We start from the raw sequence: 25015 nt of genomic DNA, 5'->3' as shown, positions 1-25015 counted from the left end.
GTTATATTCTCATTAGTGTGCAGCAGATCTCTAGAACATTTTCATCTTGCAAAACTGAAACTCTATACTTATTGAACAACTCCCCATTTCCCCCTCCCTCATGCCACCTTTTAACTCATTCAGCAAATATTTATTGAGCACCTGTTCTAGGTCAGGCACTATGGTGGGTCTTTGGAAACAGGCAAGGCAGAGAAGGTTCCTGCCCATACATGGCTTATTTTAGTGGGAAGAGAGTTGGTAAGCACCTGGGATAGTGCTAAGAAGAAAATGAAACTGTGAATTCCATTGATTATAAGATGGACCTTTTTTCACATTTTAACATATCTGGAATTGGGGTGATTTTCATAATTGATCACTATTGTCCTGGATTCTTCCAGAGGATTTACTTTTGCTTCTGCTACCACTTGGCTACATTTCTGATCTGAGACATCTTAAAATTAAATTCTATGCTTAGGGTTCCCACTCCCTCCTTCCACCTTGATAATGTGAATTCAGACAGCAAACTTGCATGACTAAAGCTTGACATTCACATTCTCAAAGGAATTTTTTTCTTCACTTAGGGTCAAGTTTGATGCATGCATCCTTACTTGCAGTCCCTTTCTGCATGGCGGGCTTATTTCTTGTTTACCTTGTATGTGGTTGTTGCTCTTCGATGCCCGAGCTTTGAGTGTGGGGTCTCCTATTACACTCCTCATCTAGGGTGTTTTTTTGTTCTTAGAAGTACATAACACCATGGTCCATCTTACAATCAGTGGTATCTTAGATTCAGTGAAATATAGTAACAGTAGTTTACTGCAGGGTTGAATTGAAGTACTCAGGTGCAATAAGGAAATGCCCATGGAAGTGGGCTTCAAGTTGTGTTCCATGAACCCGAGGGCTCCTCCGATGGGGCAGGTAGTGGCACAGCCAGCCCCAGCTCCCCCTCAGTTCAATTAAAGAATTTCTGCTTCTGTCTGTGTTGAGTATTAAGTTCCTTGAAGGACTCACTTAAAAAAATTTGCTGCTACCTAAAGTTTGAAACCACTGTCCTATGAACATGAACTAGTTTCTACTTGTATAGGTAGGAGTGTAAGGATAGTTGCGGAGTTATAATTTCACTGTCCCTCCTCACCCAAACACGTAGAACTGAGAGTCTTGAAATATGGGATTTGGTTCTAGCTTGGCCACAACTACTTATAACTTCCCTAGATATCTCAGCTTTTTTTTTAAAATTGTTCTTTTTTAATGTTTTTATTGATTTCAGAGAGAGGAAGAAGGAGAGAGGTAGAAACATCAGTGATAAGAGGATCATTGATTGGCTGCCTTCTGCATGTGCCCTGACCGGAAATTGAACCTTGAAATCCTGGTTCATTAGTCAACGCTCAATCACTGAACCACACTGGCAAGGGGGTGTCAGCTTCTTCATCTCTTAAGATAATTACAAGGATTAATCATTTGGTCCTTTAATTGTTGGAAATCTCACTACAGATTTCTAGCACTTCTCTCACACTAAATACATAATAAATGTTGGTCATGGTGGTTGAACTGAAACTCCACCATGAATTATGAAAATGTAAGGTTTTATCTTTCAATTTGGTAGGTTTACACCCACACAATATAAAGCTGGCTTTTGAAGGCAAGAGTGGATTCTTCAGTAATAATAGCTGTTACCATCCATACAGCACCTACTATAGTGCAATCTATGCATGCAGTCTCCTTCCACCTTGGGAAATGTATTAAGTGAGTTACATTTTTGTCTGTTCAATAGGAATGCTGACAGCTTAGTTCTAATTTTGCTTGACTTTTTTTTGTTATAGAGAAGCAGAAATGAGAAACAGTATCTTAGCCCAAGTTCTGGATCAGTCAGCCCGGGCCCGGTGTAAGCATCTTCAGTTTCTTTTAAGTTATTTTCATAAAATTGGCTTGGGTTAGTTGAATGGGAAGATATGAAATTATTGCTATCTGTAGATTAAATATTTAACCTATAAGCACTTAAAATAGAGATATTTGTAAGAAATGTGCAGTTTGTAAATCTAAAGAAATGGACTTAAATTATTAAATGTACCTGCTTGGTTCTCTTCTATCAAGGAGATAATTTCCCAAGTGCTTATTAGGTAAAATATATAGACAACAAGTCTTAAGTCAGTTACAAAGTGTTGCTGATAGTTGACATATGTGATAGGATATTGAGGGGCTTATTTATTTATTTATTTTTGGAGTTCTTTTTAAAAAAATATATATATTTTATTGATTTTTTTACAGAGAGGAAGGGAGAGGGATAGAGAGTTAGAAACATCGATCAGCTGCCTCCTGCACACTCCCTACCAGGGTTGTGCCTGCAACCAAGGTACATGCCCTTGACCGGAATCGAACCTGGGACCCTTGAGTCTGCAGGCTGATGCTCTATCACTGAGCCAAACCGGTTAGGGCTGGAGTTCTTTTTTAAACAAATATGTTTTTATTGATTTTAGAGGGAGAGGGATAGAGAGATTGAAACGTTAATCAGCTGCCTCCAGCGCGCCTCCTGGGGATGGAGCCCCGCAACGTGGGCATGTGCTCTGACCGGAAGTCGAACCCGTGACCTCTGGGTTCAGATCTTCGTTCATGGGTTGACGCTCGACCTCTGAACCACACTGGCCAGGCTTAGTTCTTTTTTTAAGTTAATTTTGCCTGGCTGGCATGGCTGGTTGAGCATGGACCTATGAACCAGGAGGTCACGGTTCGATTCCCAGTCAGGGCACACACCCGGTTTTCAGGCTCCATCCTCAATGTGGGGCATGTAGGAGGCAGCCAATCAGTGATTCTCATCATTGATGTTTCTATCTCTCTCTCCCGGGTCTCCCTCCCTTCCTCTCTGAAATCAATAAAAATATATTAAAACAAAAAAGAACTTTATTAAAAAAAAAAATTAAGTTAATTTTATTTTTTCCATCGCCATTTATCCTTCTATGGTTTGAGAGATTTATTGTATTCTCCATTTTAGTTAATAATTTTTTATATTTAAAAACCAAAGAGAAAACCATGTAGAAAACAAATGAACCAATTGGAATGGACTAGTATCTTCTTGAAGCCTAGCTTAGAATAGGCAGTCTTATATAGATACTGATTATATCTGTAGTAATATGTAACATATTTTCCAGAGGGCACTCATACATATTTTTAAAAAGCATGAGGCTTAAGAAGAATTTTTTTAAAAAAGGCAAAAAAAAAAGCATGGGCTTAGACTCCGAGGACCCAAATTTAATCTTGGCTCTGCCACTACTTCTGTGTGGCCTTGACATGGCTGAACTTTAGTTTCCTCATTTTTAAGAGGGTAACAATACCTCCTGCCACCCCTCCCTTGCTAATTTCAAGACATAAATAAGTCTGTGAAGTGCTTTGGAAATGTTGGTGCTTATTTTTGTTACAATATAAGTGCATTTAGTCTTGACGTTTTTTGTATTTTTTTTTCTTTTTAGTAAGTAACTTAGCACTTGTAAAACCCGAAAAAACTAAAGGAGTAGAGAATTACCTTATACAGATGGCAAGATATGGACAACTAAATGGGAAGGTAAGCTTAGGACTGCCTTGAGGTAGTTTTACCTGTTGTTGTCTGCTTTATCCAAACATGTCTTCAAAAGGTCAATTTTGCTCTGGTCAGGTAGCTCAGTTGGTTAGAGCACCATCCTGATATGTCAAGGTTGTGGGTTCAATCCCTGGTCAGGGTACATACAAGAATCAACCATTGACTGTATAATAAGTGGAACAACAAATCGATGTTTCTCTCTCTCTCTCTCTCTCTCTCTCTCTCTCTCTCTCTCATCTCCTCTCCCCCCCCCCTCTAAAAATTAGTTTTAAAAAGGCCAGTTTCATCTTCTGGTTACAGAAATCTTGTTGACTATTTTTTATTTATGTTTAAATATGATTTTATTGATTTTTAGAGAGAGGAAGGAGGAGGGAGGGAGACAGGGGGAGAGAGAGAGATCAGTGTGAGAGAGAAATAGAATCATACCTTTTGGTGCATGGATGACACTCAACCAACTGAGCCACATTGGTCAAGGCTCTTTTTTAAAAAATATGTGTTTATTGATTTCTTTAGAGAAAAAAAATGATGTGAGAGAGTTACATTGATTGGTTGCATTCCATAAGCACCCTGACTGGGGATCAAACCCCCAACTTGGGTAGGTGCCCTGACATGGAATCCAACAGGTGACCTTTTTGATGTATGGGACAACACTCAACCAACTGAGTCACCCAGCCAGGGCTTGTTGACTATTTCAAGGGACCCTTCAGTCTGCAGGCTGACGGCTCTATCCACTGAGCCAAACTGGCTATTTTTCATCAATTTTGAGAGAGAGAGAGAGAGAGAGAGAGAGAGACAGACAGACAGACAGACAGACACACACACACATCATCAACCGGTTGCTTTCCATACATACCCAGATTGGGGATTGAACTGGCAACCTAGGCATGTGCTCTGGCAGGGAATCCTGAGTCCTCTGTGCATAGGAGGATGCCCCGACCAACTGAGTGAGCCACATTGGCCAGGCCTCAAGGAAGGAATTTTTAAAGGTGAGAATAGTTGGATCTACCATCAGTCCTAAAAGATATCCTAATTGCCTTTCCTAAGATCCTCTGCTTCTTTTCTTTCCTGACATGGTTGTGGAACCTTGTTGGTGTCTGTGTGACCCAATGATTACCAGGGTTAGCTGGCTTAAATTGCTTCTATACTGGAAACAAGGTTTCTCAATAATACAAATTAAGTCAGGTAGGTCAGTTGTTTGGAACATTGTCCCTATATGCCAAGGATGCCAGTTTGATTCCCACGGGTTCAATTCCAGGACAAGGCATATATGAGGATCAACCATGAATGCATAAATAAGTGGAACAACAAAATCGATGTTTCTCTCTCTTCTTCTCTCATATCAATTTAAAAAATAAAAACTGATTCACTACTAGTATAGGTAGACATTAAACTTGTTTTGCAAATGAGGAGGTGCTAAAATTTTGGTTATTATGTGTGTTGCAAGACTGTCCTTCAGGATGCAGATGCACCCCGTCTGCACTGGGAAGCCCTCTGTTGCCACCACAGCCTGCAGGGATCAGTCCTACCCTGAACCCCTTACTCTAAGAAAGGTGTGTGGGAGAGACAATGACTGGTTCAGCTTTTTTGAATGACTTATCTGCTTCATTTAAGCTTCTCAGGGTCTCAAGAGCAGAGTCAGTGTGTCTCTTTCATTAACACAATAGAGGGTTGTAGGTGGCTGTTTATGTCTGCTAGTGGTGATAAAGGTGTTCTTTTTTAAAAAAAAAATTATTGATTTCAGAGAGGAAGGGAGAGGCAGGGAGAGAAACATCAATGATAATGAATCATTGATCGGCTGCCTCTTGCACGCCCCCTACTGGGGATCAAGCACGCCACCCAGGCATGTGCCCTTGACTGGAATTGAACCGGGACCCTTCAGTCTGCAGGCTGATGGCTCTATCCACTGAGCCAAACCGGCTAGGGTGATAAAGGTGTTCTTAAATACCTGTTTACTTTGGATTTTTTTTTATTAAAATATATTTTTATTGATATCAGAGAGGAAGGGAGAGGGGGAGAGAGAAACACCAATGATGAGAATGAATCATTGATCGGCTGCCTCCTGCACACCCCCTACTAGGGATCGAGCCCACAACCTGGGCATGTGCCCTTGACTGGAATTGAACCCAGGACCCTTGAGTTCACAGGCCAACGCTCTATCCACTGAGCCAAACCAGCTAGGGCAAACTTTGGATTTTTCTGAGGATGTTAATTGATGGATACTTTCCCCCCTCCTCAAATGACTAGCAGAGCAAATTCTAATACAAAAACTAATACAGGTATACCTCGGAGATATTTCAAGGTTGGTTTCAGGCTACTGCAATAAAGCTAGTCATAACCTTTTTGCTGGAGGGTCTTGCCTTCATTTTGTAAAATATGCAACATGTTCTGTGAAGTGCAATAATGGGAGGCACAATAAAACGAGGTATGCCTATAGTTATAACTGGTAGTTGCAACCTCTTGTCCCACCTCTCTTCCCTCTTGACCTCTACCTCCACACCCCAGAAAGACTAAAATGATTCAATCTCCTGAGGTCAATTCTTTGTTTACAAAAAGTACTGTTTTTCTTTTTGGTTATCCTAGGTAACAGAACAAGGTTTAATAGAAATCCTTGAAAAAGTAAGCCAACAAACAGAAAAGAAAACCACAGTTAAAGTAAGTTTCCCCAAATGCATATGGCAGAAGAGAAAGTTTGGTATTTTAAATGTGTTGACTATACACCTACTGTATCAAAATATGTGTCAGCCCATAGACATTTCCATTTTGTAACACATGGAAGTTTGGGGAGCAGGGCTTGCATATATTGAGGGGGTCTAATTTTTAAGGCTCTTGTTTCATCGTTCCCCCTCCCCTTATATCTAAAACTCTTTTAAGTTGTTTTAAAGATAGACAGAAATGTCTTGCTGTAGTAGGTAGAGATATTTCTTCTCAGAAAATCTGAGTTGTGCTTTATTAAACAGGTAATAACACTTGCTTAATCTCCCTCCCCCCAGTTCAACAGAAGAAAAGTAATGGACTCTGATGAAGATGACGATTATTGAATTTAAGATGCATAGACTGGAACTTAATGGAACAATTCCAGGACAGATAATACTTGGCAGTTAAGATCTGATTGAATGTTCACTTTGTTTATTGTTTATATACCTTTAGAAAAATAAACTTGTGTAAAATAAAACAATTTGGGCAAAGTCATTTTAGTACTGTAGCTGAATCAACAGAAGATCTGCATTTTGCATTTTTTCCTTTCCTACCAAAAACTTTTAAATGTGTAGCAGCATGAATATATCCTTTGTAATTGTGACATTAGTGTTAGGGAAGAAAATGGCCATAGCAGAAATAGAAGCTACTCGAGTAGGCTTCAGTAAGAACAAAATAGCATCCAGTAATGTCATGGTAGTTAAAACCTGTGGATTAAGCTAAGTCAACTTTAATATCTAATATTTCTAAGACATAGGTTCTGAAAGCAGGTGAGCTATTTTTCTCCCTGCAAATAGTACTTACATTTAATGTAAGACTATTCCTAGCTTTGGTTTCATTTATAATCTGCTTTTCAAAGGCATCGAGGTATATTAAATTATCTAATAAATATTACCCTTATCCAAAAAACCTCCATAGCTAGAGTGATACTTCCATTGAAAAGAATTCCTAAAATAACTAGGAAATACTGGTAATAATACTTCAACAATAATAAACATGTCTGTAAGTAAGAGAAATAACTTCTAATGATTAAAATCTAATTGAGACAGTTTAAAAAGTTACCTTTTGCCCTAGCTGGTTTGGCTCAGTGGATAGTGTCGGCCTGCAGACTGAAGGGTCCCAGGTTTGATTCCAGTTAAGGGCACATGACCAGGTTACGCACTTGATCCCCAGTGGGGGGTTGTACAGGAGGCAGCCAATCAATGATTCTCTCTCTTTCATCATTGATGTTTCTATCTCTCTCCCTCTCCCTTCTTCTCTGAAATTAATAATAATAATTATATATATATATATATATATATATATATATATATATATATATATATGTAAAAGAAAAAACTTTCTTTAAAAAAATATATAAAATGAAAATAGTTACCTTTTGGTAAAAATGTTCTAGGTTCTTCACTGATAAAACTGCAGGTAACTTAAAGCAAATATCATCTCTTATATCATGCTTCACTCCCACTAGATCAGTGGTCGGCAAACTGCGGTTCGCGAGCCACATGCGGCTTTTTGGCCACTTGAATGTGGCCACGAAGTTTCAATCGCACTGTACGTGCGCGCCCGCATGTGGTATTTTGTAGAAGAGCCACACTCAAGGGGCCGCACTAGGTTATGAAAACTTTGCTCATAAATTTAAGTCATAAATTTAAAGTGAGCTGTTTGGTATAACCTTTAGATATCTTAGTTCTGTGAGACCCAGCCCAGGAGGAAGTTATAAGGTTTAATGAGATGAACAGAATTAGAAGCAGAAAAGCGATAGGAAGTGTGGTTTACAGTCCAATCTCTGTTTTAGCTAGCATACTGCTGCTGTATGTTTAAACTACATTTGAGGTTTACTCTATTAGAGACTAGAAATTTGTAACTGTATAGTCAATGGAGAAAGTCAGTGTTGGAATAAAGTGTCTAGTATTCCCTGAATGAACAAATGAATGAGTAGAACCATTAAGAACATCAAGATTTTTTTAAAGGAACAGAATTAAATAGTCAAAAGAAAATTTTCATCAAGGATTTTGAAAAAACAACACAAACCAATTACAAGTTCATTTTGCTTTAGTTCTCATTTACATAAAAATGCTGGAGAGAGACTTGTTACATGGTTTCCCTTGCAGAATAATCACTGTCCTAATGGCAAGCTAAGTCAATGGGTTGTTTTGTTCAAAAGGATGAAAAATGAATCAAATTAGCAAAGCAACAGTACTCATTTCCTGTGTAGGCTAAGAAGCTGTAATATATTCATTTTTGTTCTGATTTTAAAAGAAAACGTTTTTGTGGGCGCTAGGCACTATATCTCATATGTTGCCAGCCCTAGTCCAGGTAGATGGGTAGTGATCTCTGAAAGATGCAGTTTATGTTTCAGTCACAGTCACATCTGTAACTGAAAAATAAAATGTACATCCATCAAAATGGGGGGAGATTTTACCACACACAGAGCACACAGTTATAGCAGAGAGGCTTAGAAACATATCTCCACAGCAAAACATTAACTAAAAAAAGTACACCATGACACGTTCAAGAATCATAAAGTTTACTGTTTCTTTTCCATCATTTGGCACATACCCAAGGCACATTAGAAAATTAGAAGTCATAAATTACTTTGTAGAAAAATAATCAGCCCCTCCCTTTTGTACATACACAAGTATTTCTAAGAACATGCACAAAACCTTTCCCTATTACAAAGTTATTTGAAAATGTACTCAGGATAAACCCATGTTTTGGATCTAGACCAATTAATAAAAAAATAAGAGTATAATTAGTAGAAACTCATAAAAAGGAATAAATGGCAATAATAACTTCTAACTCAAAGTTACTTTGACCTGGTTTGTGCTGTAAGTTTTGAATCTGATCAAAAGAGAATAAATCCTTGGCTGGAGTAGTTCAGTTGGTTAGAGAGTTGTCCCCATATGCAAAGGTTGCAGGTTCGATCCCTAGTCTGGGCACATATAAGACTCAACCAATGAATACATAAATAAGTAGAACAACAAATCGATCTCTCTCTCTCTCTCTCTTCCTCTCTCTAAAAAAGAAGGAAAAAAAAAAAAAAACTAAGGAAAGATGTGCCAAATCTATTTTCTATTACCACCATCCTTCAAGGGTGACATTTAAGGAAAGGTTTTTAACAAAGGGATTTTGGTGCACATGTGCGGTGACCAAATAGCTCTATTTTGTTGTAAGAAAAATTATACCCACCTTTTCCCACATACATAGTGTAGAATAGGTCATATATGTCCTTCTTACGAAAATGAACATCAAAATGGCATTTAGGCATCTTTGGGTTCAAGTGTTGCTTATGAAAGGAACATTTTCCAGGTCCTATTTTCTTCATTCAAATGTGACATTTCTGCCAGGCTTCCATCTATATATATATAAGCCTAATATGCAAAGTGTCCCCTGGGGAGTTCCACGGACCATGAGTTTGATCGCTCGCTATGATGTGCGCTGACCACTAGGGGCAGTGTGGAATGAAGGAAGGCCCTGGCTGACAGCCGGCAGCCAGGGAAGGGAGGCCCCGGCCAGCAGCCGGCAGGCCCCCTACCCGTGCATGAATTTTGTGCAGTGGGCCTCTAGTAGTACCATAAAACCTAAATTGCTTCTCTTCAGCTCATCGCAGATGGAGGAATTCTTTTAGCTTGTGGTTTGTTAATTTATATAGTTGACAGAGGTTTAGCACCTTTCAGTAGGAGGTCAGAATCTGGTGGTGAAACGTCTCACTATAACCAAGGCACCCTAATACGTAAGAATAAACAGCTCTAGTTGGGTAGCTCAGTTGGTTAGAGCATTGTCCCAACATGCCAAGGTTGTGAATTCGATCACTGGTCAGGGCACATACAAGAAGCAACCAATGAATATATAAACAGGTGGAACAACAAATTGATGTTTTTCTTCCTTCATCTCTCTCTAAAGCAATAAAAAAATTTTTTAAAAAGAAGAAACACCCCAATCTTAAGGAACTGACACCCCTAGAATTTTTGTATATTCCTTTTCAAGGGTATTCATTAGCTCTGAAGAGGAAAGAGATGGTGATTTTTTTCTTTGTTGTATTCTTTGGGCCATAGGAAAGCTTTCAGGAACTTTCTGCTTTCTCTCAAGCCAAACAGAAAGTACATTTAGTTCTATGTTGTCTGTATTCATGCTCGGCATCTTCTTGTTAAGGACTCACTTCTTAATAGCAAATTTAATTCCTTATTACTATCAAGACTGGGAAACGCTAGCCTCGTGGGGAGTGGTTGGGTTGTCAGCAGTCTCTGGGCCTTCGGTGCAGCTGTGTCCTTGACAGTGTGTCTCCGGAGCATTCGTGTGTTCCCAGGAGCAGTTTGTTTTAGTCCAGGCCTTGGGCTGGTCACCATCTCCTTTGTCAGCAGTCTGCGATGTGCTCTGGTCTGATAGGTTCTTCTGCTTCTGTGTGACTTTTTGCCTTCCTGGCTAAAGAGAAGGTACAATTTGAACAGTTTGCATGGGCACCGTACTTTAAACAACCACCATGACAGTAACAGCTTCCTTTGAGAGCGTATATGTGCTCAGTACTTTCCAGACATAATTTTTTTAAAATCCTCACCTGAAGATATTTTTTCCATTGCTATTTTTAAAAATATTTTTTATTGATTTCAGAGAAGAAGGGAGACAGAGAGAGAGATAGAAACATCAATGGTGAGGGAGAATCATTGATAGGCTGCCTCCTGCATACCCCCTACTGGGGATTGAACCCACAACCCAGGCATGTGCCCTGACCGGGAACCGAATTGTGATGATGTTCAACCACTGAGCCATGCTGGCTGGCCAGGCTCCATTGCTTTTTAGTGTGAGTGGAAGAGAGGGAAGGAAGGGGGGAGGGAGGGAAGGAGGGAGGGAGGGAGAAAGAGAGAGAAATGTGAGGGAGACACATTGATTGGTTGCTTCCTGCACACTTTCCCCGCATGTGCCCTGACCAATGGGGGCTGTACTGGGGCCGTGAAAACCGGCCACCCAGGTACGTGCCCTTGACCAGGAATCAAATGTGAGACCCAATGGTGTGAAGGCTGATATTCTAACCACTGAACAACACCAGGCTGGGCCAGGCACAATTTCAACTCTAACATCCCTGTGGTGATAGTCTGACATGTACATGTTCCATGTGTTAAACACAGCATAAATGCTTTACGTGTTTTCACACTTAATCTTAACAATTCTAACAAGTATGCGCTATTGTTATCCACATTCTACAACTGAGGAAACAGGATCAGCAAAGTTAAGCAATCTGCCTAAAGTCCCATAGCTAGCGAGGGAAAAGCTAGCACGTGATTGAACCCAAGCAGATTTCAAACGTTGCTGGTTTCCCACCCAGCAGGTCTATTAGCAAAACCATGAAAGATTAAATATGAAATAAAAATTAGTCATGTGAACAAAATCACTAATTCTCTAAAGCAAAGATTGAGAACATTTGTATATTTGTCTCAACAAGCCTATGCTATAAATTCAAATTTTCACCAATAGCCACATATTACATTGGCAAGTAGCAGTGAGAAAAGTCATGTTTCTGAGAAGAGTCACCTAATAGCACTACAGAATGTAAAGCAGGCTTCTTTTTATAACTGAGTGACTAACTAGTGCTGTAGGAAGATGGTCACGTGCAGAATTGTCTATATGAGCAACTTTATACCATATTGAGAGAAGTTTTTTACCCATTTATATACAAACTTAGTTTCTTCTTTATGTTAGTGATTAGCATATTAGCAAATTTGCTTAGTGAAAGTTGAGATATTTCACCAAGTAATGCACCCCATGAACTGCAATGTCTTTCCATGCATATAACTATTTTCCACTTTTTCTTCACTTTCCTTTCTTAGTTCAGAAATGCATTGTTAAATATAACAATAAATGGCGTCTATACTCTTGACCATGCCACTAAAGAGCTCGTTTTGTTGTTAACTTGTATAGTGAGGGGAATAATGAAATGAGAAATGTGTTTACCATGAATTAGTTTTGAAAAAGCCAAGCTTTAAAAAATATGATTATAACCCAGTGTTTAATAACTCACCTCATGTGAAGACTCTTCAGGGAAATTAGGGACACTTTTATCTCTTGCCATAATCTCCCTTGAAGTCCTTCCCCTGAAATCCAAAACAAAGTAATTTAATGTTTGACAAAGTGGTGCAAAACACTGTGGTTGGCCAAAAGGTGGCAGCATTTGATGAGAGCATATTTGCTATAACCCATTCAAGCTGTACATAATGCTTCTGTTTTCAGTAAAGGTAGGGTCAAAAGCACAGACATGAACTCAAATTTTATACTCACTTAAACTGACCGACTGAGTGGACAAAGTAAAACTGTCTTGTAAAAGGTTCATCTTGTAGATTATACATTTTTGAGTTCCCTGCAAATAAAAGGATAAACATTTGAAAACTTCCAAATAGTTTAAGAATTTTTTAAAAATTATGGCATAGATACAACCTTTCAATTTTCTTACTTTAACAACATTTTGAAAATTAAGCACTGCATGTGCTTAAAGAAACATATTTATTACTCTGTGAACCCCCATGAAACAAAGTTAAATCCTTAATACACTAATACTCCCTCGCCACAGCCCTTAGATAGCCTTGGGATTATTCAGATACGTATGTGGGTTTATTCACATTATTACATCAAACTCATGTTGCAATTAAAAAAAAACACATCTAAACTATAACAACTTAAAAAAAGGGGGGCGGGGAAGAAAATACTTCAGCCTTATCTGTTCGGCGAATGCTGTTCTAATTACCATCAACCAAAAATTTATTTAAAGGTAGCATTTACCCTGGTGTTCAGGAAATGCCTAGAAAATGACTGGCTTTGGAACACGAGACATGAAAGAAACTACCAGAGGTTGCTCCTCCTCTCCAGTTGGTGAGTGGAGGCCCTTCAAGGTAATGCTAAGATTCATCATCACAACCAACCAGAACACTAGCATAGAAATATCTGATAAATTAGGATGTAACATATATTTCTTTGGTGCCTAATCTCCCCTCAGTCAGGATTATAATTACATTGTACATTTACAATGAAATGAAAACCAGCAACTACTCATGAACTTCCAAATAAACCCAAGTTGAGAATTACAGAAAGAATAGAAGTTCTTACATTTTTTCCTGATCTTAACAGTAACGTACTCCTTGTGGTCTGTTTCGCCAACATCATCTAACGTGGCCACACAGCTTGGTACTACCTGAAGTAATTCCATTATTTTTGAATTCTATAATTTGAAAGGGAAAAGTTAACAGTAATATTTTTTATTCTTTTTCAGCAGTTAATTGCCTATTTTTGATACAAATGTCAGTATTAGGATAGCTAGACAGAAGAGCTAAGAAGCAACTGCAGATGAAACTTTGAGGCCATAAGTGAAAGAGCAGTCCTGCACTTGGAGCCTGGCTCCGCCCTCTGCTAGGCACTCAGGACTGGGCACTTCGCTGCTCTATGCAATTGGGTTGACAATAATAGGATCTATAATTTTAGAGTCATCAAGAGGCTATCCAGGGCCCAGCACATAGTAAGTCCTCAATAGAAACATTCATCAGAATGTTTGAGAAAGTGCTAAACTAAAAATTTAAAATATTTCAATACTGTTAAGAAATGTCTGAAACTTAAAAATTAATTTAATAAGCCTATGAGTATGTTGGCATTCTATGACTTTAACATGTTGGTAGTGTCATTTAACAGCCTGCTAGTTGTCTACCCCAAGTGGGAAACTAGATGAAGATTCAACATGAAAGCAGGAACAGTAAAGAGCTATCTTCTCCCACTTCTCCATGGTAAACATGGCAGCACTGGGAGTGGTACTGGGCCACCCCAATTCTCCATGCAGAATTCAAGGACTTTTAAAGCCACCAACTGAACAAACTTCCTCCATCGTGCTGCTAAGACCACAGGTGTATTTCCAATGCAGGGAGGGGGAACCAGAATGCTGTCTAAACTTGCTACTTCTCTGCGAGGACCTGACTGCTCGTCAGGGGGCCAGACTAGGGCCCAGACCTGCAGTTGGTGAGAGGAGCACCTCTACTCAGGCCTTTGAAGACACACCCCTGAAGGACTGACTCCTGGATCCCGAGCAGCCCCCTTCTGACCAGGTGACCAAGTTCACCATATTGGCAGACTCCTGGCAGACTTCAGGCGTAGCCATTCAAAGGTCTGCTATTTCAGGTCTGGTTCACACACAGGCTTATCCAAAGTGAGCTGGGAGGCAATTGGGTGCCCTCCCACTCACCTGCTCAGCATAGTCTATAGCTGTGCACTGCCTCTTGTTCAAGAGCTGAACCGATGCTCCGTGTAGCAGCAGCAGCTCCACGACGAAGACATGCTTCTCTATCACAGCCTCATGCAGGGCTGTGTTGCCCTTATTGTTAGAGGCATTAATGGAGGCCCCGTGCTAGAAAGAAGCAGCACAATCAGAAGGAATGCTGAAGACGATATTAATGCAGAATCTAGATGGGTGTTCACTATAAAATTCTTTCAACTTTTCTGTATGTCTGAAATTTCTCTTAAAATGTTGGGGTTAAAGTAATACTGAGAAAAAACATTTATGTGCACAGATATTCATTGCAGCATTTATCATTATGGCAGAAAAAAAATAGAAGTCATCTAAAGCAGGAACAGTTAAACAAACACTCTATGGTACATCCATAGTTATGCAACCATTAAAATTTGAGGTTTTAATAAACAACTTTCTACCTTAAGCGAAAATAAGATAGAAAACAAGACTGTTCTAAATTATGCACATTTTCTTTTTTCTAAAAAAAAAAATCCTCATCCAAGGATATTTTTCCATTGCTTTTAGATAGAGTGGAAGGGAGATGGGAGAGAGAGAGAGGGAGAGAGAGAAACACTGATGTGAGAGAGACAAGACACACTGATTGATTGCTTCCCGCACTCGGCTCAGTGGTGGAGCCTGCAACTGAGGTACGTGCCCTTGACCAGAAAATAAAAAGGGACAAAGGACATTCAGCTCACACTAAAAGTAACAGTTCAACTTAACCCAATACAATTCAATCTACCCTATAGGTAAAGAAGGCAAGATCTAAACCTTCAGCAAAAGCAGTGTGTGTCCTGAACTCTGCATCCTGGCAGACACGGAGAACCACTGTATGGAAATTTCATGCAAAGCTTCTCTCCCAGGGGCAGCTTAAAGCAAAGGGCAAGCTCTGCCCATCTGCAGTGCATGGCCAGGGTCTCACCAAGTGACGAGATGCCATCACTGACCAGTGCCAGCAGCTCCTGGGCTGTGGGGCCCTTACCTGTAGCAACAGTGCTGCAACTTCATGGTGGCCACTGGAACAGGCGTACATGAGGGGTGTGTTTCCACTTACATCCTTTTTATTGGGCTTTGCATTGGAATCTAATAGATACTTCACCACCTAGCCCAGAGAAGAACAATTTTTAATTAAAATTGTCCGGGAGAAATCCTGTGGCTTGATATTCTTTTGACTCTTCTCTAAGTTTATCTACTTTTCTCGAAGTTTATCTAGCAGGTTCTTTAGACCGGGAGAAAACAGACCAGCTGAAGGGGGGGGGGGATTAACATCTGCTGAGGGTTGACTGTGTGCCAGGCACTTGTTTCTTCATTTAATCATTTGATCTACCCCACAGAGAGCTGGAGTTATTACTCCAGTTTTACAGGTGAGGAAGCTGATGCTTGAAGCACTATGTGAGATGTTAGGAGAGAGGTGGGAGACCTGAAATATGGTTCCTGACTTTAAAATGCTTACATTAGAATAAGGGAAAATGAAATAATATAATTTTCAAAACAAAAAATGGGACTTTAAAAAAGTAAGTCATCCCACAGTCATCTCTTGGCCCTCCTCTAGAGGGCTGTACTCTACTTATAATTTTAAATTTTCATTTATTCATTTATTGATTTTAGAGAGAGAAGAAAGGAGAGGGAGATAGAGAGAAACATCAACAAGAGAGAAACATTGATGAGTTGCCTCCTGCACATCCCCATCCCCGGGGATTGAGCCCATAGCCCAGGCATGTGCCCTGACCAGGAATAGCACTGGTGACCTCTTGGTGCATGGGATGACATTCAGCCACTGAGCCACACCAGCCAGGCTATTATTATTATTTGTTGTTAATTCTCATCAGAGGGTATTTTTTCCACTGACTTTTAGAGACAGTGAAAGGGAGGGAGGGGGGGGGGAAAGGGGAAGGATGGAGAGAGCGCGAGCAAGTGAGAGAAACATCTACGTGAGAGACACATTGATTGGTTGCCTCCTGCATGCCCCCTGCCAGGGCCGGGGATTGAACCCGCAACCCAGGTAAGAGCCCTTGACTGGGAATCGAACCCTCAACCCTTCAGTGTGCAGGCTGATGCTCTAACCACTGAGAACGCCGGCCAGGGCTGTACTCTATAAAGTGCTGAGCTGTTTAGCACTGACCAAGTGCTGTGGGAACGTCAAGGCGCTAACATGCAGCAGGAACCTTGGAGGACCAACACCCAAGCACCAGAGAGCTGGGGCTGGGGTCAGGCCCGAATGCTGGGAGGGCAATGGGAAGGGGCTGGCTCCACCCAGGAGCATCAGATTCTGTGTTCTGTTGCTAGTGGTCCATCCATGTGCACCTCAGAATCTCGGGCTGGGAGGAAGGAAGGGTGCTGGTCCTTTGGGGCACATGTCAAACCCCTGTCCCTAGGAGCATTCCCAAGTGAGGTTCTAAGCCAGGGGTGGGGACGTCTGGCCCGAGGGCTGTGGAAGGCCTGTAAAATCATTTGGTCTGGCCTTGCCAAGGCTTTAAGGGTGAGTTATTAAAATGTTTGACCAATACAGCAGGCTAATTTTTAAACTGACAAATTTGGATGGCCCGTGAATGATGTTGTAAACATCCAAATGGTCCATGGCAGAGAAAAAGGTTCCCACCCCTGTTCTAAGCACAAGCAAACACCCTAACACTCTGCCCGAGACAACCTGTACCTGAAAGTGGCCTTGTTGGCAGGCCAGGTGGAGTGGGACAGCTTGGTTGGCGTTTCTGGCAGCCACATTGGCACCATGCTTCAAAAGGAGGGGGATGAGGTCCGCCCGACCATGCAGGGCAGCAACGTGCAGTGGGGAGGAGCCGTCCTGGTGGGTCACATTCACACCAAGCCCACTGGCAGGAACCTTTGCCAGCTTCTACAGGTGCGGAAGACACAAACAGAATGTCATTCGTATTTAAGAAACCAAAGCCATCTGCCCCTCATAGCCCCTCAGCAAATTCAAGGTCACGGTGGCATCCAGAACCAGGTTACCCGCAGGTGAATCCCCACTACTTCATTTATTTATTTTATGTTTTGTGAATCCTCACCTGAGGATATTTTCCCATTGATTTTTAGAGTGGAAGCAAAGGGGAGAGACACAGACAGAGAAACATCGATGTGAGACACATTGATTGGTTGCCTCCTGCACGTGCCCCAGATCAAGCCTACAACCAATGTATGTGCCCTTGACCAAAGTCAATCCTGCGACCCTTCAGTCCATGAGGCAACGTTCTAACCACTGAGCGACCAGCGAGGGCCATCCTAACTACTTAAAAAAGATATGAGAGTCAAAGGATTAACTTCTATTTTTCAAGAAAGCAACCCCTAAAATAGTACCGTATTATGCCAATGGAAGAAAAAGTCTGCTCAACAGATGACGCTGGAACAACTGGGTATCCACATGTGGAAAAACTGCCTGTCAATCCTTATCTTACACGAAACACAAAAATTAAAATGCATCACAGATCTAAATGTAAACGCTACAACTATAAAACTTGAAGAGAACACAGAAGAAAATCTTTCCAACATTGGGATAAGCAATGATTTCTTAGATAAGACAAAAAGCAAAAACATAAAAGAAAACCTCGATAAACTAGGTTTAGAAATTGTAAATCTATGCTCTCTGAAAGAGACAATTAAGAAAATGAACCTTCCCGCTTTCCCTGGTAGAAACTTGGCCATGAGCAGTGAGGAAGCACCAGACTATAGGCAAGGCATAGTGACTGTGGTCAACTGGCCAGGGTGTGCCTTGAACTTACACGCCCGCAGTACTATTATGGAGATGGGAGTATGTCCTCATACCTCATGGCATCATTGTGGACAGAACTGAGCAGCTGACTAAGGATGTTATAAAAAAGACATAGGATACTGTGACATTTTGGTTCTGTGTGTGCTTAAAAAGGTTATAGGTTCTGTGCTGATCTTGTAGAACCTTAAGGACATCAGCCGAAATTCAGATAGATTTGTCCCTATGAAGGTTGATTTCATCAGATTAAAAAGTTACAGGCAATACATTCATATGGATGAAGAGACCAAACAGAGAGAATCTGATTGTGGCAATTTTATGGAATAGACAACTTGAAAACCCTCTTGTTACAAAAATGCCACGTGAAATACATTTTAAAAGCCTCTTAAATGTTTACTGGAGCTCATAAGAAGATATAGAAACTGAGACCTGAGATGTTAAGTAACTTGTCCAAAGTAAAAAAGTGTGTAAATGGAAGATCTAATATTCAAACCCATGTTCAACTCCAGAGTCCAAGACAGACCACTAAAACTTACTGTCTCTCTAGAGATGTGTTGACACATTGAGACGAATTAGGCTAAAGGGAGGAAAACTTCACAAAGGAATCAGCATCATTTTTTCCTGAGCTTAATTTTCATATTTACTGAACTCGGTTAAACTAGCTCCCATAATTTCTAGGAGAATGGAATATTTCTAAATAGTTAACTGCTCATTATGTGAAATATTTTATACATTATATTAATAAGTTATGAAGAATTACATTCCAATAAAATATTGACAAAAATGAAAATCAAAAGGCAGGAAAATTTGAGATCTTACTCTCCAGCTTATATTGCCAGTTTGGCTCAAATAAACTCTTATAAAAATTCTCCAAAAAAAAAAATCACCAAATAAGAGAAAATGTTTGTGATATGTATACCTGACAAAGGGCCAAGCAGAATTAAAAAACAAAAACCAACCTCTTACAACTCAATAACATAATCTAATTTTTATTATTATTTTTAAAAATATATTTTTATTGCCGAAACCGGTTTGGCTCAGTGGATAGAGCGTCGGCCTGCGGACTGAAAGGTCCCAGGTTCGATTCCGGTCAAGGGCATGTACCTGGGTTGCGGGCACATCCCCAGTAGGAGATGTGCAGGAGGCAGCTGGTCGATGTTTCTCTCTCATCGATGTTTCTAACTCTCTATCTCTCTCCCTTCCTCTCTGTAAAAAATCAATAATAAAAATATATTAAAAAATATATATATATATTTTTATTGACTTCAGAGAAGAAGGGAGAGGGAGAGAGAAATAAAAACACCAATGATGAGAATCACTGATTGGCTGTCTCCTGCACACCCCATAATGGGGATTGAGCCCATAACCCAGGCATATGCCCTGACCGGGAATCGAACGCTGACCTCTTGGTTCATAGGTTGATGCTCAACCACTGAGCCACACCAGTTGGGCTATTTTTATTTTTTAAAAAATATTCTTTTATTGATTTTAGAAAGGAAGGGGGAGGGAGAGAGATAGAAGCATCAATGATGACAGAGAATCATTGACTGACTGCCTCCTGCACGTCCCACACTGGGGATCGAGCTTGCAATTCGGGCATGTGCCCTGACCGAGAATCAAACGGTGACCTCCTGGTTCATAGGTCGACTCTAAACCACTGAGCCACACCACCTGGGCTAACTTTTAATAGCAAAAGATTTGAAAAGGTGAATGGTCAGCCAATAAGCACATAAAATAACATCTTTAGTTATCAGGGAAATGCAAGTCAAAATCAGGAAGGACAGAACCAAAGGGTCAGAAAACAGATTGTTGGTTGTTGAAATGGGGCAGGGAAGGGGGATAACTACAGAGGGGCAGGAGAGGCTATTTTGGGGTGCTAGACATAGTCTGTATCTTCACTGTGCTGCTGGAGGTTATAAGACCTTGAATTAACTTGTCAAACCTCATCAAATTGTCTGTCTATAGTTCACCTTCATTTTTATCATGAAACTACCTTATTATTCACAGTGGTTTTAAAATAAATCATGTGGATGTAGAATAATCAATCAATACTTAAAAGGGTAAAAAAAAAACCTCCCTGATTTATAAACCATATAACTAAAAACAAACAAATAGTAATGCTGAATCATTTATTTTGATAGTAGAATTAATTAGTCACTATTTTCTGTGACTGGTAAGGATTAAAACTGGTTTAATCATCAGAAAGTAAATTAGTTCACTTTCTGATGATTAAAAATGTCATTGTCTGCCCAGCTGGCATGGCTCAGTGGTTGAGCATCGACCTATGAACCAGGAGGTCACAGTTCAATTCCAGGTCAGGGCACATGCCTGGGTTGCAGGCTCAATCCCCAGTGTGGCGCATTCAGGAGGCAGCCGATCAGTGATTCTCTCTCATCATTGATGTTCCTCTCTCTCCCTCTCCCTTCCTCTCTGAAATAAAAAAAAAAAAATTAAGTAGGTGGGAAAAACAATGAAATACCCCTGCACACTTAACTGTAGGATGATGGCTAAAGTTAAAAAATCAAAATACCAAGTGCTGACAAGAATGTGGGGCAACTAGAATTCTCACACGCAACTGGTTGGAATGGAAAATGCTATAATTACTATGGAAAACTGGCTGTTTCTTATAAAGTTCAACATACACTTAAATCTATGACCCAGCAATTATACTCCTAGGTATTTAGTCATGTAAACATTTTTATACAAAGACTTGTACATAAACATTCACAGTAGTTTTATTCACCAAGCCAAACACAGGCAACTACTACCCAGGCGGTGTGGCTCAGTGGATTGAGCATTGTCCCATGCACCAGGTCACTGGTTGATTCCTGGTCAGGGAACATACCAGGTTTGTGGGCTTGATTCCCACTAGGGGGCATGCAGGAGGCAGCCGATCGATGCTTCTCTCTCATCTGATGTTTCTATCTCTCCCCCTCTCCACTTCTCTCTCTAAAACATCAATAAAAACATATTAAATGTATACAGGTGATTAAATAAACAAATTATGGTATATTCAACAAAATACTACCCAGCAATAAAAATAAATGGGCTAGTAATGCAGCATGGATCTCAAAAACATTCTGCTGAGCAAAGAAAGCCAGACTCAAAAGGGTGTGTACTGTACAGTTCCATTCATGCACAATCTAGAAAATGCTGATGAGTTTGTAATGACAGAAAGCAGATCAATGGTACATCTGACAAATTATCCGTGCTGGGGACAGGGAGGAAGGGCAGAGCTGCACACGGCATGAGGAACTCTGGTGGTGATGTGGATGCTCTGTATCTTGATTGTGGCGATGGCTTCATGGGTGCACACATCTGTAGGAACTCACCAAACTGTATTCTTTACATGGATATATAGTAAGTCCTCACTTAACATCGATAGGTTCTGTGACTTTAAGCAAAATGATGCATAACAAAACCAATTTTACTATTGGCTAATTGATATAAAGAGTTAAGTTCCTGTAGCATCTCATCAGCATTATATTGAAACTAGAGGCCCAATGCATGAAAATTCATGCACGAATAGGCCTTCCTTCCCCTGGCTGCCAGCACTGGCTTCCCTCTGGCATCCAGGACCTGGGTTTCCCTCCTTCAGCTGCTGGCAGGCACCCGGGACCCAGGCTGGCTTCCCCCGGGCTGCCCGCAGGTACCTGGGACCCGGGACCCCGGCTGGCTTCCCTCAGGCCCCAGCTTTGTCAGGAAGGATGTCTGGACATCCAGAAGGTCATTCGGCTGTCAGGTCTAATTAGCATATTACCCTTTTATTATTATAGACTAGAGACCTGGTGCACGAAATTCATGCACTGGGGCGGGGGGTGTCCCTCAGCCTAGCCTGCCTCTCCAATCTGGGACATCCCTCTCACAATCCGGAACTGCTGGCTCCCAACTGCTCGCCTGCCTGCCTGATTGCCCCTAATGGCTTCTGCCTGCCAGCCTGATCACCCCCTAACCACTCCCCTGCTAGCCTGATTGACACCTAACTGCTCCCCTGCCGGCCTGATGGCCCCCAACTGCCCTCCCTTGCCGGCCTGATCGCCCCCAACTGCCCTCCCCTGCCAGCCCGGTCACCCCCAACTGCCTTCTCCTGCAGGCCTGGTCCCCCCACCAACTGCCCTCCCCTGCAGGCCTGGTTGCCCCTAACTGCCCTCCCCTGCTGGCCTGATTGCCCACAACTGCTCTCCCCTGCCGGCCATCTTGTGACCACATGGGGGCGGCCATCTTTGTGTGAGGGCGTGATGGTCAATTTGCATATTACCTCTTTATTATATAGGATATTATTTGAGGACTTGCTGTACTTTATAGTATGTAAGTTATACTTCAATAAAGAGTTTTTAAAAACTCTATATACACCAGTGGGATAGAAGAGAATGGGGTTGGGGGGAAGTTTTAATTTAATTACAGACATGAAGCAATTTTTGTGCTTTTTTGAGAACTTACAAAAAGAGGAAAAGATAAGAGTTTTTAAATGAACAGGGAACATAAGGCTTTTTTTGGGTCTGTTGGTTTTTTTATTGATTTTAGAGAGAGAGGAAAGGAGAGGGAGAGAGAAATACATCGATCAGTTGCTTCCCCTAGCACCCAGACCAGGGATCAAACCCGTAACCTGGGTATGTACCCTGACCAGTAATTGAACCCAAGACACTCTGGTACACAGGATGACGCTCCAACCAATTGAGCCACACTGGTCAGGGCCAACATAAGACTTTAATCCAATAAATTCAACAGATATTGTAATGTGTTTTAAGCATCTTGTTACAGCTAATGAACTGAGGTGAAGAAGAGAGTATAGAAAAATAAGAAAAGAAGAGAGATGGAATAACTGCTTCTAGCTGCAAAGACTCACTGACTGGACCTGGGGGTTTTGTTACTTCATATCTTTTGAAACATCAGTTGCCTTTTTTATCCCTATTTTTTTTCATAGCCACCCATCTAGGGGGAAAACGTTTTTGGACTGTACACATCCGGCACCATGGGAACAGAACAAAAGCTGCACAGTCTAATGTACACATTAACCTGCCGCTGAAAAGCCACACGTGAATGAAAAATATAGTCATTTCAGTATTCTTCGGTTAGAGAAACCCATGGTAAAGCTTTTTAAATAAGGTAGTATACTCTTACAATACGAAGCATAACACCTGTATATCTATTTTGTAAAGTCAAATTAATTTTCTTAGTATGGAACACACCTTGAGTTAGAGAGCTAGCACACGAGTGCATACTATGTACATGATGCTATTTACAATTACACAAAAGAAAAGAAAATACTTAGGTATACATTTAACAAAATGGACAGGATCTGTTACGCTGAAAATCACAAAATGTTGATGAAGAAATCAAAGAAGGCCTAAATATAGTAGAGATATACCATATTCATGAAGACTCAACATAGTAAAGATGTTATTTCTCTTCAAATTGATCTATAGTTTTAATGCAATTCCTATAAAAATTCTAGCAAGGTTTTTTTGTAGACATAGACAAGCTTATAGATTATAGGAAAAGGCACAGGCCCTAGAATAGCTAAAACAATCCTGGCAAAGAAGAATAAATTAGGGAGAATCACTCTACCCAATATTACGTCTTACTATCAGTTGCAATAATCAAGAAGGTGTGGCCCTGTGTGGCTCCCACAGATCAGTGGGACAGAATAGCGAGCTCAGGGATAGACCCACACCATACACAGTCCACTGAGGTCCAAAAAGCAAGTTGGTGGAGGAAGGATGGCCTTTCAACAAATGGTGTGGGAGAAGTGGACATCTGCAGGCAAAAAATAAACTGCAACCTAAATCTCACACACTGTACAAAATTTAACTGGATCAGGGACTTAACTGTTAAATGTAATATAAAACTTTTAGGAAAAACAAAAGGAGAGAATCTTTGAAATCTAGGGCTAAGCACAGTGTTCTTACATTTAACCACAAAAGCACAATCCATAAAAGGAAAAACTGATAAACTGGACTTCTAAATTAGAAACCTGCTCTGTGAAAACCCATGTGAAGAAGCTACAGGCAAACTATAGACCAAAAGAAAATATTTGCAAACCACATATCTGACAAAGAGCTGGAATCCAGAATAAATAAAGAACTCTGAAAACTCAACAGTAAAAAAAACACAAAAACAACACAACACCACACACACATACAACAGCCCGGCACAGTAGCTCAGTTGGTTAGAGTGTCGTCCCGATATGCCAAGGCTGTGGGTTTGATCCCTGGTCAGGGTACATACAAGAATCAACCAATAAGCCCTAGCTGGTTTGGCTCAGTGGTTAGAGCGTTGGCCTGAGGACTGAAGAATCCTGGGTTCGATTCCAGTCAAGGGCACATGCCGAGTTGCGGGCTCGATCCCTAGTAGGGGGCGTTCAGGAGGCAGCCAATCAATGATTCTTTCATCATTGATATTTCTATCTCTCTTTCCCTCTCCCTTCCTCTCTGAAATCAATAAAAATATATTTTAAAAAAATCAACCAATGACTAACCGGTTTGGCTCAGTGGATAGAGCGTCGGCCTGCAGACTGAAAGGTCCCAGGTTCGATTCTGGTCAAGGGCATGTACCTTGGTTGTGGGCACATCCCCAGTAGGAGGTGTGCAGGAGGCAGCTGATTGATGTTTCTCTCTCATTGATGTTTCTAACTCTCTATCCCTCTCCCTTCCTCTCTGTAAAAAAATCAATAAAATATATATTTTAAAAAAAATCAACCAATGAATACATAAATAGGTAGAACAACAAATTGATGTCTCCCCCTTTTTCTCTCTCTAGAATCAATAAAAACATTTTTTTTAAAGAAAGAAACGAGTAA

General features: G+C 40.7%; 2 protein-coding genes across 5 annotated transcripts in view; one reads left to right on the top strand and one right to left on the bottom strand.

Moving 5' to 3' along the window:
* The window catches only part of PDCD5 (programmed cell death 5), a 17461-nt gene extending 3031 nt beyond the window's left edge, over positions 1-14430 (top strand). The window contains exons 3-6 of one of the 4 annotated variants that reach the window (XM_014461987.2): positions 1797-1858; positions 3438-3529; positions 12996-13096; positions 13907-14430. In XM_014461987.2, the coding sequence (XP_014317473.1) occupies positions 1797-1858; positions 3438-3529; positions 12996-13096; positions 13907-13943 (292 nt within the window). In that variant the 3' untranslated portion in view covers positions 13944-14430. Of the gene's footprint in view, positions 1-1796; positions 1859-3437; positions 3530-6124; positions 6197-6534; positions 6734-12995; positions 13097-13893 lie in introns of those variants that run through there. The other 3 variants (XM_014461988.2, XM_006095991.3, XM_014461989.2) reach the window with 3 other exon arrangements.
* ANKRD27 (ankyrin repeat domain 27) overlaps positions 8749-25015 on the bottom strand; it is a 67840-nt gene continuing 51573 nt past the window's right edge. The window contains 9 exon segments of the mRNA XM_023759867.1: positions 8749-10497; positions 10500-10570; positions 10572-10660; positions 12252-12324; positions 12509-12587; positions 13331-13442; positions 14451-14612; positions 15478-15597; positions 17149-17346. Coding sequence (XP_023615635.1) covers positions 10430-10497; positions 10500-10570; positions 10572-10660; positions 12252-12324; positions 12509-12587; positions 13331-13442; positions 14451-14612; positions 15478-15597; positions 17149-17346 — 972 coding nt within the window. The 3' untranslated portion in view covers positions 8749-10429.

This window comes from Myotis lucifugus, unplaced genomic scaffold (genome assembly GCF_000147115.1).
Source record: "Myotis lucifugus unplaced genomic scaffold, Myoluc2.0 scaffold_164, whole genome shotgun sequence".
Lineage (NCBI taxonomy): Eukaryota > Metazoa > Chordata > Mammalia > Chiroptera > Vespertilionidae > Myotis > Myotis lucifugus.
The sequence above is the reverse complement of the archived record's forward strand: the minus strand, read 5'-3'. Positions and strand labels throughout refer to the sequence as shown.